Source organism: Psittacula echo (assembly GCF_963264785.1).
Source record: "Psittacula echo genome assembly, chromosome: Z".
NCBI lineage: Eukaryota > Metazoa > Chordata > Aves > Psittaciformes > Psittacidae > Psittacula > Psittacula echo.
The window spans coordinates 37,078,378-37,097,190 of NC_137742.1; the positions used below are offsets into that span (position 1 = coordinate 37,078,378).

The window sequence follows — 18,813 nt, forward strand, 5'->3', positions numbered from 1 at the left end:
GAGAAGAGCTGCCTCTACTCATTCTGGTCTGGCTGTACAGCTGGCTAGGCATAGGACACAGTCAACGCTGCTCTGAACAGTGGTTTATGCTGCTCTGCGGCAGAGGGACACCCTGAGGAGATGGTACTGCCAATGTGGCAGTGTTCCCTCCCAGACCTATGCCCACAGCATGCCTGCTGCATGCTGAGTGTACTGACTCAGCTGTGGGGTGGACTGTGGTGCCTGAGTCATAAGGGGGTGGCTACATGGGCAGGTACAAACAGATATGGACTTACCTGCACACTGTCTGAGTCTTCAACTCAGAGTGGTAAAGAGCATTAGTGTGCCCCAGTGACAGGGTTAGTGTATCCTGGACTCCAGGCAGGCTTTTCACCTTGGTTACAGCATCACAGATGGAGCTATAGTTCTGGGAGGAGAGATGAGGCATGTTTGGGCAGTTTGAAGGAAGCGTAAAAAGATAGGAAGGAAGGATGGAAGGAAGGAGAGAGGGAGGGAGGCAGAGAGGCAGGGAGGGAAGAAGGGAGGGAGCGATAATTCTCATAAGAGTTCCATTGCTGAGGCAGAACTGCACATTAGAGGGAAAAGGAAATATTTCACAAAGATTTAGGAATGGAATTTCACCTCATTGTTACTGTTTCTGCAATGTGAATTGATTCAGAAATCCCAGGCTGCTTGAGAGATCACAGTATTTGTGAACTTTCTTGGCGAATATGTTTTCCTGTAAGAATAATTCATTGCTTTTCAGTTGCTTTGTGGTAAAAAGGTGCTTCTCTCTACTGAGGATAAACACACTAAATATTATGCACAGTACTAAAATTTTAGTACAGTATAGTCTCTATGTTGAATGGTTTGCTATTAATGTCATATAGGTAGAATGTTATATAGGTAGAAGAGCAGATGGCAGAAAGCATATTATTAGAGTGAGACAAATGTGAGAAAAATGTCAGAGAATGGATAGTTTAAACATATTTGCATGCCAATAATTGTTATACAGAACTGAAGTAGCTAATCAGATTTTGTATGCACTCTGTATAAACCACGTGACATTATTCTCTCCCCTGCTGTAGACATACACGTAGTTATGCAACAGAGTATGAAATTCAAATATACCAAAAGTAAGTGCTCCTTTAAATTGCCTTTTTACAGTTTTAAAGGCACACTTATGGATCTCCTTCACATGTATGAATTAATAGGAACTCTTTTGTGTATTGCTTCCAAACAGTTTATAGAATCATAGAATAATTTATATACATGCTGTGAAAATTTGAGATTTTAAATAGCTTTTAAAAATCTACTCTGTGTTTATTTTCTGCATTAATCTTCCCCAGGTTTGTTTAAATATCTGTCACTTTGGCACTTTTTCTGTGTCAGCATCTTGCTAATTTGTCACTGTAAATGTAGCTACATTAGCATATCTGGGATCAGAGCCTGATATACTTGGTGGAATGACTGGTTTATGTTTGGCTAGTCAATAGCTTAATTCCCAACCATCTCTACAAAATAGTCCTCATTTCTCAAGAATTAATGTCATATTTTGTCTATGGTATGAACAAGGTATTAAAGGTCTATGTGAGCCAGACTGCCATGGAACTTAAGAAAAATCAGAAGGGGCGTGTGCAGCAGTGACCAAATATCAGTGGAGGTGTTCTGTGGACTCACTTGGAATTTTTGTTTGCCTAGCAGAGCACAGCATTCGAGTTTGAGCGCTGTGCGAAGGAAACTGGACAGTGACCTTTATTCCAGTGCTTTCCCAATAATTTCTAAGTTGTTTATATCTCAAAACCACCCCAGATACAGGGTTGAGCTCATCAAACTCAATTCATTTTCTCTTGGTGGCATTATCCAGTTCACTTCTCCATGCTGTTTATGTGAGTAGGATAGGAGCATAGGAGAAGGATATTACTAGAAAGAAATTCATAGAGCTTTCAAACACTTAACACTTTCTATGGGAACAGCTTCCTCAGTATTTATAAGGGTATATATCTCTCCCAGTGGCTTCAGAAAGAGAAGCATAGCAGGGCAGGAGGCAATGTAATGTTGAATTTTCTCCTGCATTTTTGTGAAAAAAGGAAGGACCTGTGTCTATGCTCTTGTTTCTACTTAAAAAAAAAAAAAAAAAGAAAAAAAAAAAACCCAGAAATATCCTTTTCTCTTAGTTCTAAACTTGGGTGTTTCAATCTTTTTAAGTCTGCAAAAAGCGAATCTTTCCTTTTTCTTGATATCCCCTTTTGGAAAGAGTGTATGTATCTTCCTATGGAGATAAGCTATATTTAAGCATGCTTCTCTGTATTCACCAGGGAGCAGGAGAGTTTATCCCACAAGTGGTGGGTGAAGTCTGCTGATCACCTTGTGAAAAGCTAGTATTTCACTAAAAAAGGATTGACATCTACTACTGAAGTAAATTACATTTGAAGGATAATTATAGAAATTGGTATGCTGAGACAGAATAGATATTTATCTGATTAGTAATCAGATTGCCATGGTTTTCAAAACCAGATGCAGTTCCAGATTTCAGTTCAATATCAGTAGTAATGGCGAAATAGAAACAACTCAATTTTTTGTCATGAAAACTGACAGACCATTTGGACAACATCCATATTCAAAATCCAAAACCAGAAGAAACTTACCTCTCATGGGAATCTGATGTATGTACCTGATGTATAACCTTTACCTTAATTCTTGCACTTTCTTCACAGCCCTGGGCCACTGTTCTTTCAGTTATCTGGGACTCTCCCTCACCACTGTGTGCATCCCCTTGAGAGAAACTGACCACCCATTAATACACTTTGTGCCTTTTCTTCAGAGTGCATCACACAGCTGCTCCACAATCTGCCTGTCTGCTTATTGTTGGAAAGAGCTGTGACTAAATATTACCATGCTTAATTCCACATGTCTCTTCACAGGAAATGTCTCCTTCTTATCACCGTTAACGTCAGGATATCATCCTTCAAGTCCCTACTGCTTCTGCTTGTAAAAGCAGGAAGCACTGTGATAAGCATAAATCCCACTGAGATTTACATATCGCACAAAGTGTGCTAGGATTTCAAATGGAGAGAAATGACAAAATCAGGTGAAATATAGTCCCAGCAAATACCCTGGAGCAGAAGAGGCATACTACAAATATATAGTATATATGGTCATATGATTTAAACTGTGACATATCAGTGCGTGGTTAACTCTCCAGCACAGAGCTCATAGCTGAGAGACAGTCAAATATAATAATGACATGGGACTGTCTTTAAATAACACTTGTAAAAAGACCATTAATATTTTTTGAAAAATTGAAGTTATTGTTTTTTTCCAGGTTCATTCCAATAAACATGATATATATATTATACAGCAAAACAATGTGTCATACTCATGGATTTTTTTTTCCCCAAAATGGATAAAGTGTATTTATCCTACTAGGTATCATGAATGTGACTGCTAGAATCGTACCAATAAAATCAGCATTAGAATAGCAATATGCAATGAATTTTGTAAGATTTGAATATTTGTCTTTTCAAATGGAAAATCTGAATTCTGTGTAAAAATGAAGGATGTCTACCTTGGCCAATTAATGTAATATCCAGAATGTGTATAAGCAGAATGTGTGCTGAATAGAGTTCAGCCCCAATGTTACAGAAGTCTTAGGAGATGCTGAAATTTCTGGATAGATTGACGAAACCTCTCAAATCAGATTTTGAAAAAGGTGATGAAACTCAAAAGAGCCTGGGCTTCATCTCTATGCAATTCTTGTGACATTCAGAGATTTATCAGACTGCCTTCATTTACCCCTTCACTTCTAGGATATTAAGAGGTCACAAAAGTATGGCTATTTTATCCCATAAAGCTCTCCAATATAAAAGTAGCAGAAATTCCTGTGGCACTTGGCTGAATTTAAAATTTAAAGGGATTGTAGTTCACATTTTCAAGATACAGGATTGAATGAATGAACATGGGTTTTAGAAGTCCCTGTTTCCTGTAGCTTTCCATTTTTCTGTTGTCTCCATTTTTTATATAAAATGACAACATTAATAACTATTTTGCTGGTAATTGAGAATGCTGATCTAGCTAGGCTGGAACAGTTATGCCAGTTTAGTTTGGTCAGAAACTTAAGGCCCCATCTCATATGTTTGGGTGAAAGACAGTATGTTTTTATGGGCTGAGTTAGACTTACCTAACAAAGCAATGCATTGCTTTGGGACCAGAGCTATAATTCTTGCTAGCAGTCATTACATGACACAGGTGTGAGCAGCAATAATGAACAGATAGTAAAAGGGGCTTCATTCCTCTCTTGTTTGTCACCTGCCCCCCCAAAAAAATCCTGTTAGGCATGCATACCTTTTCTTTCCCAACTTCTAATTACAGGAGAAGGAAGCAAAAAGGATAGGGAAAGCTGAATGAAGAACCTAGGCATGCTGGTTAGTCTAGGTCAGTGTTCTCTGGGCACTAACTCCACAACCCAAGCAGAGAATTAGGAACATTTTCTAGCATCTACCCACACCTTTCTTTCCTGTCTCCCTTTGGGAAATTACTGAGGTTGCTGTCTCTTGAGAATTGCTGACCAAACCAACTTTCACAGCAGCATGTGACCTACATTCTAATTCACACCTCAATTTAAATTCAGTTGGCAAAGCTTCCAAGGGCTTCACAGGTGCAAGATCCTGTTTACAGTTTAATAGGCTTCTGTTTTTGAAGGGACTTTCTGTTCATGGTGTGGAAAGAGAAGGAGAATTATAGCACTTTTAAACATTAAAATAAAAGGTGTGAGAGGGAAGGCATGCCTTAGGGAAGTGGGGGATCGTCACAAAGCATGGGCAGGGTTGTTAAGAAGCTGTAGTGTTCAACTGGGAAAGAGTCAAATGAAGGAATGGACGCTTCTGGTTTAGCATCAGAATAGGCTTACGCTTCTCTACTTCACCGCAAATATCAATTCAAAAGTCATGGAAGAGGTTTAAGTGGAGCCATGGTGAAATAGGAGGCTATTGAGATTGAAATCCAGAAATGATTGTGAAGGAGTTGAGAATAAAGAAAACCAACGGGTTTGGGTTTTTCCAAATAGAAGGTTCTTCTCACATTTAAGGAGTTCTTTTACAGATTTGTGATGTTCTCTCATAATTCATAGAGTTGTTTAATTGGTCTAAAAGCTTTACTTTTGACTGACTTGTAAGCACCTATTTCACTGCTTGTTTGAAAACAGATGAGAATTTCTTTGCTTGTTTACTCCATGCATTTTTGCCTTCCCACAGTGGACGATACGGTGGTTGCTATTCCCTATGGAAGCAGACAAATTCGCGTCATGCTGAAAGGACCCGATCATTTATGTAAGTTGAAGAAGTCAGTGTACATTTGTTTATGAAAATCTTGATAACCCGCAATGTTCTGTTTTCACTGTGGTATCTGATTTCCCTTTCTCAGATCACTGATTTTGACACAGGGATGAGTTCTGCCCTCGGAAGTTCTCCAAGGACCTAGTTACATCAGTGTTACACACTCTTCAGAGCAGAGCTTAGCCAACATTGCAGAATCTTTTGCCTCTGCATAATTTCTTAGTCACTTCTGTTTGCTTGTCCTTTGGCTGGCTCACTTGATGCCAAGAGCTTTTGTTACAAATTAATAAAATATATCCTGCTGAGTGAACAAATATTGAGAACAGTGCTGGATAAGCTTCCCTACAGCTAAGCTTAGCCATCAAGCTGCTCATGACTTTAACATCTGTTTCTGTTTTGATAATCTCTCTTACTCCGTAGATGGACACAAACGCATGCATACACACACACAAATTTGATCAGAAACAGCATGCAAAAGACAAACCCTGCTCCTTAGTAGTGATACTGCTTATTGCTTCGTAGATATAACACTTCCCTGCTTTATCTGACAGGGAGCTCTGTATCCCAGCAGTTGTGTATGCCTCTTCTCTGTGAGAAGGATTGCAGGATTTGAGAACACTCCAGGAGAGCTGAAGGCAAATTCATTTATTTCATTAATAGAAACTCTGTGCATCCCTCTCTCTGACTTTATAATGCAGTAGCTGCTCACAAGCTGCTACTTATTTCATCAGCATCAAATGAATGCTATAGTGTTGGTAAATGGGATTTACTGCCAGGAAAGACACAAACTGTACTTCATAACCTCTTAGAAGCACAAATTATTGTAAGATAAGTAGGTTTCCTGTTTTCCTTTTCCAAAACGTAATAGGAGTTTCCTGTAGTACAGATCAGTTAGAGTCCTTTAAGCTTATCAGTATAAATAAAAACATTAGTGTCAGCAAGGAAGTGAAACACCAAACTATTCTCATCCTCTCCAGATTTCTTTCACCCAAAGAGCTTCTACTGAGTGGCAAAATGAGGGTAGTCCTATTCTGTACCTCACTGCTTGTGTTGAGGAAACAGTGGGCACACTATAATCTTTTAATGATTCTTTAGATTTAGGGCTATGAATAAAGAACAGCAAATTACAGGTTATAAACTAAGAAAAAAATATATTATGTTTTTCTTACAAGTTCAAGTGCTGCCTGCACTTCAGTTTTTGAGTGGCTTTTGGGTATTCCTGAGCTGCTCTAGAATGGTAGTTATTACTTTCCCAGTAAATGATTTGCACTCTTCCTTTCTCTCCTGTCTTCTTTCCCAGTATAGATGCTTTCTTCCAAGTTAGAAAAGTTTCATACTTTTATTATTTTTTCAGTGAAATTGAGCTATAACACAGCTTAGGGAGAAATGAGATTTTAGCAGGAGAGATAAATCTAAAGCTGTCTTCACTCAGGCCATATCACATTTTATAACAAAAAGATTTGAATGAGTGAGGTCTGCCCGAGACACTGATTGAGGTTTAGATTAACTGCTCTATGTAAACATTAATAACTCCAAATACATCGCTTTCTTGTTTCAGATGTCTCCATGAATCTTTCTGTTCACCCATCAAAGGATTTTATATATGCATGAGATAAAATAATTTGAGGGGGAGGGAGTATTTTGCCCTATGAACTTTGATTGTGGGAGAGGTTAACAGGAGGCCGATTGTATATAGGCAAGTCTTAAAACCGTCTTTATCCCTGATGCATGCAGTCTTGTCTAGAAATAAATATATGGCCAAGTGCATCATAAAGGAGGAGACTAGTCTCACTGAAAATGAAAGAATTCATTAATATGGAGCAAATTCTTAGTGTACTGCCTCAGCAACTTCCTTCATGAAATAATTCCCATAAGCCACCCTAAAAAACAGTCTCATTACTACAACTATCTTTTTCCCCCTAATTAACTTCATACATGCTAATAAAAACATTTTTCCCACTTACTGTCTCTGAAACTATTATTCCATCACAGATTAATAATATGTCCACATCTAATTAAGATTTTGCCTTAGCTTCCTCTCTGCGTGGGAGATTTTACGCGTAATTTTACAGATACATGTGAAAGCATTAGTTTTGCAATCCTTCATGATGAAATGTGTTGTCATTTTGAAATAACTACCAGAAACTGGTCACTGGTGAACATGCTGTATAACATAATTTGGAGTTGGTGGAGAGGTTGGCTAGGTGATGGAACAGATCTATTTTCCAACTGTTTATTTCTATTTAATTAATTATTTAATATGTTTTTTATGATTTAGCAATCAAAAGTAACTGCAGCAAAGCAGTATCTTAATTAATGCCCAGTTTGGGGGATCTGTGGATGCAGAGAGATGCAGAGGAGAGTTCAGGAGAGTTCAGCACTCCCTATTCTGCTGGAATGGATCAGACTACTTCTGGAGAGGAGGAAAGGATTGCAGTCATACTGATTTTCTTTCCTGGCTGTCTTGCTTTCAGTTAATTGTCTACCACAGCAACACGTGGTTAGTGACTGACCTTTGAACTAAAAGAGGGAACAGCAATTTAACAAAGCCAGCACTCATGGGTGAAGGTCTGAGCCATGCTCCTCATAGGAGAGTGACTTACTAAGAGTGAGTTAAATAACCACAAATATGCTTAACTAGGAATGGATTAATATGTCTGGAAGAAAGTAAAAACATGACCTATTGGTGAGAATGTGAACGTGGATCTAGAAACTAAGGGTTGAACAAAGCCAAAAAGCAGATGGAGAAGAAATAATGAACATGAAAGTATAGGAATGTGAATGAACTGTAGAAAAGAACAAAAAAGTCGCATTATCACTAATTTAGGAGGCAAATCTTTACCACTCCTGTTTCGTGCTGGGGCTTTTTTCTGCTCTTACTACAAATTATAATGCTCTAGTTTCCAGTTAATTTGTTTGCATTTGTCAGATTTGGAAACCAAGACTCTCCAAGGTGTGAAGAGTGAAAATAACCTCAGCTCCACAGGCTCCTTCCTCGTGGAGAATTCTAGCATCAACTTCCAGAAGTTACCTGACAAGGAGATATTAAGAATACCTGGGCCTCTCACTGCAGACTTCACTATCAAGGTAAGGGTCATTGATCATTTACCACTTACAGCAACAAAAAGTAAACCAAGATGTAGTAGAATGATTAAAGAGATTTTCCTAGACCTTCATTTTCTAGTAGACATTTACCAGAAAGCCTAGCTCTTGAACTTTATGTGAAATTCTTTATAGCTAAATGTCTGATAACACTCCTTGGGAAAAAAGACTGAGTTTATGCCAAGAAAGGCATGTCCAATGTGTGCCCTAAAGAGGAAAGATGAACTCATTACAAGAAAAGGCAGATACTTTCTGTATGTGCTACTGAGGTACATATAAATCAGGGACATGCAGCTTGCTTCATCTGTGACAAGTAAAAAGAAAGAAAGTACGTGTCTTTGTCCCATAATTTCTGGGGTTTATACTAGCGTTATTGCACAGAAGACTGTAAGGGAGTGGAGAATGAGGTCCCCAAGCTCAAAAATAAATGAAATGACTTTGGTTGGGAAGTCATGGTGTCATTTTGAAGTTCTGCTTTGTGTTGCGCTGGCAATAAGAATAAAATTGTTTCCTCCCATTAAAGCATTTCTGTTCTTCCAGGTAATATAAAACACATTGCTGGAAGCAATACACACATTCTGTGGGAAAACACACATACAAAATGGAACATTTGGGAATTACAATAAAACAAATCCTTTTCCAGTAGATCCAAGGAACTTGAAGGATTTCAGCTGTAAAACTGTAAAACCTGCATCATTTCCAGGACTACATACATTTTTCACTGTGGGCCCCAGAGGTAGATGACATTTGGTTTAACCTAGAGCTGATGGCAGCTAGAAGTTTGAACAGTAAACTGGAAAATGCAATACATGATCGGATTGGGTTAAGCTGGGCTGGGCTGGAATGGGTTAGCTTGGGAAGTAGCAGAGCCCTATAGACTGTCGCTTACCCATCTTGGTAAGTTAGCAGAACAAAATGCAAGCAGACATTATCAGGACTGGTTTACAGGGAAAAGCCTGGCCTGAAGAATGCATTCCCTTCTCTTTGAAGGTCAGAATGAAAATGCCTAAATAAAACAGATGCTGGTCAATTCAAAGTGCCTAAACCGCTTTTACCTATATTACAGATGATGTACGTCAGTGCGATATAATCGGAATTGCTCACTTTATATTATTTGTGCTGCCTATTAATGCAAGGTAGCCTGGTTCATTAGAACATACCTGTTGGGGACAGATGGTCATGTATACCAATGGCTCTGAAAATGGTAACAGCAGGGTTGGGCTGTGTTCCTGTTATTTCTACTGTTATCTTTTATGACAGGGAAAAACCTTTATCACTTGGTCCTTGCATTTCCTTCTCTATCTAGCAAGGTAAGAACTACTGGTTAAACTAAAGGCAGTACCCTACTTGTATGATGACTGCATGGCCAATATGAGAGAGCAGGCTGGATTAGGCACAGGTGGAACAGTCACAGCTGAGTGGAGAGTAAACTATTTTACTAGTTCTGTTATGTGCTTGCACTTTTGAAAGTCAGACTAGCATGCAACAAAGATATTCTAAGCTACTTAGGGTTTTTTTTTTAACAAAATTTTTTAGCTTCTGAATATTTTATTTGTTAGATTTTTTTGGATATAGAAGTGTACATACAAAAAAGACTAATACAGGAAAACCAAAATGCATGCATATCTCTGTTATGTCAGGCTTGTCAACTGCTTTCCATCCTTACTGTAGCCTTCAGCTTGTGAAGGTAAAGTACTTTTCTTTAAAAATTTAAATTAAAGGCTTTTCTGTGGTATTAGCAAGTTTTCCTTATGGAGTGGGATCTTTCTGGTTATCCAGATTTAATTTCCTGGAACAAGGTAGTTTTTATGCAAACAGATATAAATGAACATTTAGGTGTAGCAAAATCCTAATTTTAGGATCATTATCTCCAAAATGACTGCTACAATGATTTTCAATTAACTCTGAATGCTCTTATTCAGAGATGTCAAGTTAGACACCTGGATATAATTCAGAAGTAGAAAATCCATTTGGGACTTGACATTTGAGTTTCTTTTTTGGTGACATGGAGTGCCTTAAAATTGCACTAAGAAACCTCATGCTGTTTCAATATGAGCTGAGTTGTATAATTGCTATATTTCTTGACTTTGTAATAATCAGTGGTACATTCCTCGTGTGCTAAACTCTTGGCAATCTTTTCACAAAATATGTAAATGAAAAAAAAATCAGTAAAACAGCTCTCATTCAAAAAAATAAAGATGTTATCTCAGAAGAAGAACTGGAGTTTTTATATTCATAGTTTGACAATTATATATCCCCATTATAAACTTTTAATGTTTGAAAGGCAGAATACCCAGCAAACTTAAATTCCACTTGAAATTTGTTCCTAAATCCTAAGTATTTCCCTAGTTTGAGGTTTTAATACAAAATTCAGATTCATGTACATAGAAACACCTTGTTTCTAACAGAAAAAAAATGTTATGTTTGATAAAATCCTGGTGAAATGAAGGTCAGTTTCACTTGGAAATCTTTCTGGCTGACACTGTGCTTTAGAGAACAGGGCAGTAATATCACACAGGGGGCCTTGTTGTTCATTGGCAGAGCTGCCACTGATCTGCTGTGTTGCCAAGGTCACATATTCACCTGCCTGTGCTAAAAGGTCTCTTCTGTCGATAATTTCCATTTCAGACACAACATAGAGAAACCTTGAGTAATTGTTTCATTGCATACATTTGCACTCCTCCAAGCAGGATGAATCAATACTGTCAGCTGGGTCTATACTGGATGATGTAATGCTAACAGTCAACACTGGTTGACTATTTAAAGCGATTAGCCCTGCAAATATGAATGACTTGAGTTAACAGGCTTACTAAAATAGTTGGTAGGAGTTGCCACGGAAGGGTTAGGGCTGACAAAGCACAGCCTGTTAGGTTTTGCTTTACATGCTGTGCTTTTTGCGTAGCTAGGGCCCTAGGCCTGTGGCTGAGGTGTGAGTCAGCAAAGACAAGTGGATTTAAGGGAAGGTCTAGAAAAGGGCGTTGAACAGACTTCGGGCTGGTTTGGAGGAAAAGCCACTGTTGGCATAGATACAGACTAGACTAAATTAGGTTTATGTTGATTTTCAATCCCTTGTATCATGATGAAGGTTTGTTCATAGGACCTGCATGGGCCAATAGCTTTGCATCAAGGATGTATAGGGTTGGATTGGATAAATGTTTCTCTGGAAGCTGTAAGAGGTATTTGAATTAGGATTGGATTTGTATTGATACTGTCTTTTGTACTGCTAGGGCTGACAAGCTTTGGTTAAGGGCTGCTGCCAGAAGAGACTGTTCGGTTATTTTTTTTCGTGCTGGTGTCTGGGAGTACTGCTGGCTGATTTAGAAATGGTGCAAACTGGGTTCCCATGAACAGTTACTGCTCAGATTAGGATTTTGACCACCAGTTGTCCAAAAAGTCATAAAATAGACCTCAAAAATGTATGCTGAGTTATGCAGTGCTCTGGAGTAAGCCAGACAATTCTTATCTCTGTTGTGATCTAGCACTGGCAGGAACTGCTGGCAAGAGAGATGCATTTGATTAGAGTGCAGGTTAACAAAAGAAAATAAGGTTGGGACTAAACATCCTGAGATTTGCAAGGACAAGCAAGAGATAATACATGTACAGGCAGCCAGTTGGCAGAGAGGTTCATGGGCCATGTCAGACTGGGGCCAGGATTGGATTAAATAATCACTTCTGAACAAGGACCATACAGTGATTTACCTTGTGGACTAAAATGAGAAATTATTTCAATACTCAGGGCAGAAGCCAAGAGATGCAAATCGTCTCTAGCAGCAAGGGCCTACTGTTCATGGCTGGCTCACTGTTGAATTTTCGAGAGATTACCATATGAGGATTGGGAGTGATGACAATATGGGTCTTCTTTGTAATTTACTTCTGATATTGGCAACGGTTTCCAGAGAAGGTTATGCCTTGTGTTTGGGAGAAGGCTGCAGGTCAGGCAGGAAATTGTGAAGGATCTAATCTTGGAAGTACTGGCAGATCAGGGTTTAGATGGGGCTCCAGAAGCAGATGCGCTAGAATTAAGGCTGAGTACACAGAAAAGTTTAGTTGTGACTGAGTCAATTTTTGTGTTATCAAGATCAAATGACAAAAACACTTTGTTTAATCTAGGAGACTATTGCAATATAGTTCTTTCATCGTAAAACAATACTAGTTCTTGAGATATGTGTCTTCCTGAGGTCATGCCTGTAGAGTGCATATTGGACTTAGCTGGAAGCACTTCTGTGACATGGTCTGTGTCACTAGCTTTTATCAACCTGTGTTTGCATCCAATACTTTGTTTTTGCAGTAGTCATAGAAATCACCTATTCTGATTTCCTGATTTGCAAAAACTATATAACTGTTGTAATAGCGTCTAGGTCAAGCTCACAAGTAATAACCAACCTGAAAAGAGAGCTAATTGTTATTTATCTTGACTAGATCTTGTGACAAGTTCAGAAAAATTCTACCAATTTTCTTGGCAAGTGTAGTAAAATTTATAGAGGGCCATGTAGTAGTCTTTTTGAAAACAATGTAAAGATTCTATTTCATATCTACTTTTTTTTTTTTCTATTCAATATAAATTATTTAGAATCATAGAATAGCTAGGGTTGGAAAGGACCTTAAGGTCATCTAGTTCCAACCCCCCTGCCATGGGCAGGGACACACACACTAGACCATGTCACCCAAGGCCCTGTCCAACCTGGCCTTGAACACTGCCAGGGATGGAGCATTTACCACTTCTTTGGGCAACCTGTTCCAGTGCCTCACGACCCTCACAGTAAAGAACTTCCTCCTTATATCCAATCAAAAAGTTTGATCCCATTACCCCTTGTCCTGTCATTACAGCCAGCATCCTTATAGGCCCCCTTCAGATACTGGAAGCTGCTCTGAGGTGTCCACTCAGCCTTCTCTTCTCCAGGCTGAACAGCCCCATCTTTCTCAGCCTATCTTCATACAGGAGGTGCTCCAGCCCTCTGATGATCCTGGTGGCCCTCCTTTGGACTTGTTCCAACAGCTCCATGTCCTTCCTATATTGAAGACACCAGAACTGCAAACAGTACTCCAAGTGTGGCCTCATGAGAATTTCAATTAGTAGTTCTTAGAACATGATCATTCTCCTAATCAATGTGTTTCATCTATAAATGCTGTCCTCCAGTCAGTTTAATAATTTGAGCCTTTGCAGTGAGATCATACCTAATTTAATTTGCTTGTTTGCGTGAATACTAGTTCAAATGCATTATTTAGATTTTCCTTCTCTGTTAGGTCTGTTATTTGTCAGGTGTTTCACTGTGAGTTAATATTATATCTGCTTTGCATCTCTGTTAAAATATATAAAAAAAAGTTTGCTTTCTCCCTATTTTCTACCTTGTATTAAAAAATAAATTAAAATCACTCCTTCAAATTGAATATAGGTTAGATATTTCCTGGCTTATTGCAGGGGATGTGGACCAGATGACCTTTGAAGGTCCCTTCCAACTCAAACTATTCTGTGATTCTGTCATAAATACATCAGAACCGCTGTATTAGGTCAAGCAAGAAGTCTTCTTCACTCAGGTTTCTGCTGCAGAGAGGAACTGATTTCAGATACTGAAAGGAGGAGTGCAAGAAACAGGTTAAGGTTATGCTCTGTTTGTGGACTCTCCTTCTTTATTCTCATGTTGCGTTTGTACTTTTCTGTCTAATGACTCAAATGAGCCAGTCTGCAGGGTTTTCTGTAGGTCCATTTTGTGCTATATTTGCCCTTCTGTCAACATTTAGCTCATGGGATGAGTTCCACAATGAGCTATGCACTTTGTGAAATAAGGAATACATCTCATTTTTAAACCATTGGTGCCTTATTTTTATTGATTCCTTCTGAGAAACAGGAAATTATTGCCCCTTCTCCCCATTACTTCTGTATTTGAGATCTCTGACCTCATCATTAGCTCTTTGCTAGTGTCCTACTTTATCTAATCTTTACTTTTATCATAGATGGTCCATGCAAGGTTTACCCTTATTTCACTTCTCTGTCCTTTTTCTATTTCCATTGTGCTTATATATTCACAATTTTTATAACATACATAAATATGTAATTTGTGACTAACATTTAAATATATAAATGTATATTTTGAAAATATCCATTTTCTATAAATGTACAGTTTAATTAAATGTAATTAGATTATTTAATATTTATTTAATATAAATAGAATAATTACATTATATATAAATATATATGTTGAAAAACAGTGAAGTACACATAATGATCAGCACACAAATGTATTCTCCTTGGCTGTGTTATGTTCTCTCCTTTTTTATTCTTCTCTGTAATATTCCATTAATTTTTTTAACTGTTGCTGCACACTGAGCTGATACTTTCAAAGGAATGCCTATAACAACCCTACTACCATTCTGAATGCTGGTAGCAAATGTGGAGGACATTTTCATGTGTAACTAGCATATAAAATTAATTATTTTGTCCCACAGGCATTAATTCACTTGAATGTAATCTGCCAAAGCTTCAAGTGCTTTCAGAGGCAATTTAATTTTTAGTTATCATTCATAATTTTTCCCTTTAGCAAACTTGGTCAGCTCATGGTTGACCCTTTATTCTGTTCCTCTGGGGATCTGGCTAACAGCTCTTGCCCTGCCAAACATCCCTTAGGTATTCCACATGTTCTTCATCCATTCCAGGAATAGGTTATAGGACCATTCTCTGTTACCTAGTCATTTGTCCATAAGAAGATCTTAACTCATGTGAATTTTGTCTAGGACCTTTGGTAAGGGACTTAAAAGAAGAATGATACCTAAGTTACCTTTATCAGTATCCCTCATGAATCTTCATCAAAGCAAGCTACAATGCTCAGAAAGCATAGCCCTTCTCAAGCACCCAACTTTGTGTTCTGTTCATTTTCATTTTATCTACTGACCCCATAACAGACGTAAAGATTATTGGTCTGCAGTTGTGTGCATCCCTTCTAAAAAACTTGAAGGAAAAATAAAAGCTAAATGTCTAAAAAATTTTCTATTTTCCTGTGGTTTGAAAAATAGGCCAAATGTGTTCACACATGATTTGCATTCCTGTGCTCTTCATTTTGAAACTACTGGGTAAATTCTGTTTGGATGTGGAGATGTATTACCATTATTCTTACATACTTCTTTAGAATATTGCTGATCTTTAGTCTCCTGACAGGTTTTAATTTGAGGCAATAGACACAGTTTCGTAGATATGTGGCTTGTCTGGGTTTTTTTTTTTATTGCTCTGACAAATTGTTCTTTTTGACCTTTTATTTTTCTGCAACATTTTTCTAGCATCACGTATGAATTCCCGGAGTCTATCTAATTCAGAAATCAGTTTTAAGTACTATGAAACTTTGGTGCCGGCTTGTTCAGCATTCATCATTTTAACACATATTTCTGTTATGAATTTGTTAATGAATTTTGTGGCAAACGTTGCCTTTTTAGAATCACAGAATCATAGATTGGCTTGGTTTGGAAAGGACCTTAAGATCATTTAGTTCCAAACCCTTACCATGGGCAGGGACACCACACACTAGACCAGGTTGTTCAAGGTCCCATCTCATCCCCAGTTTATTTTTATGTCATTTAGAAGATTTCAACACTGAACTACTCATTAATAAATCCAACCTGATGATTTGGGATTTGGCACTTGCAGGAATCATTTGTACTAATAACATGGAAAAATCCATTATAACATTTTTAATAAGCATGGTGGCATGGAGCTAAATCATAATATACCAGATCAAAGTTTGCAAGACAAAAGATGGTATGCAATAATAATTCCCTTTCCCTAACCCTAGTCTGGGACACACACAAGAAAGAAGTGGTCTTTCCTCCTCCTCCAACACACACAATTTCATAAGATGAGAACATCTCATTGAATACATTTTTATGGCTTAACCCTACAATTAACATTGATGACTGCTTGGTTATCACTGCTCGTTAAAATTCACAACTGCTGCCAAAATCAAGCATGAAAGGGTTGGGCTTTGGAGGATTTTGCTTGTTTGGTTGGTTTTATGTGAACTAATCAAATTTTGGGGCTATAGGAAAAACAACATAATACAAAAGCAAAGTCATATATTGCAGTCTGACAGGTCTGACAGATCAGAATAATTCAAAAAGTTTATGCTGCTATCATGTTCGAATTATGAGTCTGCTGTTTTCATTCAAAATTCTGTAGATATCCCCCAAATCAATGCTGCATTTTATCAATCCCACACTTCACCTGAGCAATAGCTTGTGCCTCTGTTGCACCATCCCAGACAGCAATTTACAAAATCAATTTTAAAAGGCAGGGTACAAGAGATGATTTTTTATATATATATATATATATTTTTTTTTCCCCCGAGGTCTTTCTACAAGGAAGAAAGATTTTATAGTGACTGGAGGATAGACAGTTAATTTTTGGTGGATAGTCTGAGGATTCTAATTTTAATCAAGTCTTTATAAGACTGGTGGTATCCTCTTGGGTCTTACCAAATGGTGAGGGCTGCTCTGATGTTTGGAATACTCCAGACTCCCCTGAAACCTAAAGGAATTCAAGGATACTCTCTAGGAGGTTGCAATGCACACTGCAGGGCTGAGTGCTCTGCGAGTCTGTAGTACATCTGCTGTCTGATATTGTAAATTTAGATAGGATTTTATTTGCAAGCACAATGAACAGTTGTCACTTTTTCTGAATCAGTGACAAAAATGACTGCTAAAAATCGCTGTTAGTTAGAGGACTAAGTAAAGATTTTCAAGCATTGACCATCTCTTTTTATAGCTCTGGCATTTCTCATAGCTACCAGGGTACTGGAAATGCTGCAAGGGTAAAAAATTTCACCATACTCCAGAGCAGGGAGTATTTCAGTGTCTGGAAGTTGGCCCTGTTCAGCAAATCCAGGATAGTTCTTAAAGCATTTAGCTATCAAGTCTCACTTTGAGTTTTGCAAGGCTCAAGCAGCCATTAATATTTTCTCCTGGATCAAGATCTTAGCTTTAACAAACTGTCAAACAAAATCAAAAAGAAATTTTTGCTGTGTGGAGTCACTATATATTGTTCCTCTTCTGCTTACAGTACTCTTTAAAAAAATAAATGAAACTGTGTCTGCTTCTTTCGTTTGCTTGTTTTGTGCCATTTTAGCTCATGGCGGTAGCTCATTGTAATTCTTTCCCACCTATGTTGTTATCATGGCTGCATGTGTGATTTCAGGCTGGAAAAGATGCACATCTGTCTTTTCTCTGTGTCAAAACAGGCAGATAATTCTGCAGACATGCAGGAATAGTCTGCAGGGAGAGAAACTCTTCTGTCCTCCTGATTTTATTTTTACTGGTTTGTTTTTTTTTTTTTAATGTGAATGCTTTTTCCTCCTCTTCCTTTTATAGTAGGCTCTGTGTGAGCTCTTGTTCTGTTCTTCATGATTCACTGAAGACCATACTGCTGAGTAGATCTTCTGAGTTTAAGAATCACTGATGATACTTGAAAATCAAAGAGTAAGAGCAGAATTCCCAGTGAATATTTTTCTGCACATTCAGATCAGAGACCTCCCTGAATGGCTTCCAGCACAACAGAACATTTTTCCCAGGAATGCGTGAGGCTTTCATGAGGCCAGAAAGGCCCTTCTGAAGTGTGTGATTAATGCACCACCCCTGAACAAGGAATTAGATATCCTGTTTCTGACACAAAGTCTCAAATGATATTAATCCATGCAAAAGGCCTCCCATTTGCTGATGAAGCTGTATTGCTACAGCTGTATTTTTTTTTCTGTTGGGAATTTATGTCACTGTTTACTCATATTAGAAAAAGGCAGCCTTGGTCTCAGTGGGCTAGATCTCTTACAGACATCAAGATAACCTGCATTATTTTTGCCTTCCTCCTTGTTTTCAAGACATAGTTTGTTTTGTAATCATGTTTCTGTCCATCTACACGGGAAAACAAAACAAACAACCCAGATTATGCTGTTCAGCTTGATTTGTTGTATTTTTGCTTCTGTTTCACAGTCTGCTCTTTGACCATGTCTCTTGGTGTTTGGAAAGACAGAAAAGGAAGCACAGACTGGAAAATAGTGTTCCCAAAGTGTGGCAATATGTTCCAAACATAGGAAAAGGAAAAGGGAGCAATAATGAAACATTTTAAGCTGTCTGAAAAAAAAAGCAGGGACGGTTGCTCCTCAAGAAGGGTCCATCTTCTCTGATTGTGGTTTGGCAGGTTTTTTTCTCTGATAATAGCATCATGCCACTGATGCAAAAGTGCCTAAGCAACATAGATATATTATATAGTAGGACAAATAATTGACTAGGAGAGGCTTGTAGTAGCAGTATTGTTGTTCCTCCATTGTCAGCTATTCATGCAGAGGCTTAGAGGCAAAGACAAGGGATGCCCTGCAGAGATTTTAAAGTCCTCATAAAGAAGGATTTTTTTTCCTGGGCCAGGTAC

General features: G+C 38.1%; 1 protein-coding gene across 1 annotated transcript in view; it reads left to right on the plus strand.

Annotated features, from left to right (window-relative positions):
- ADAMTSL1 (ADAMTS like 1) overlaps window positions 1-18,813 on the plus strand; it is a gene marked incomplete at both ends in the record, with an annotated part of 432,351 nt that overhangs the window by 307,903 nt on the left and 105,635 nt on the right. The window contains 2 exons of the mRNA XM_080637755.1: window positions 5,232-5,306; window positions 8,242-8,399. Coding sequence (XP_080493881.1) covers window positions 5,232-5,306; window positions 8,242-8,399 — 233 coding nt within the window. The remainder of the gene's footprint in view (window positions 1-5,231; window positions 5,307-8,241; window positions 8,400-18,813) is intronic.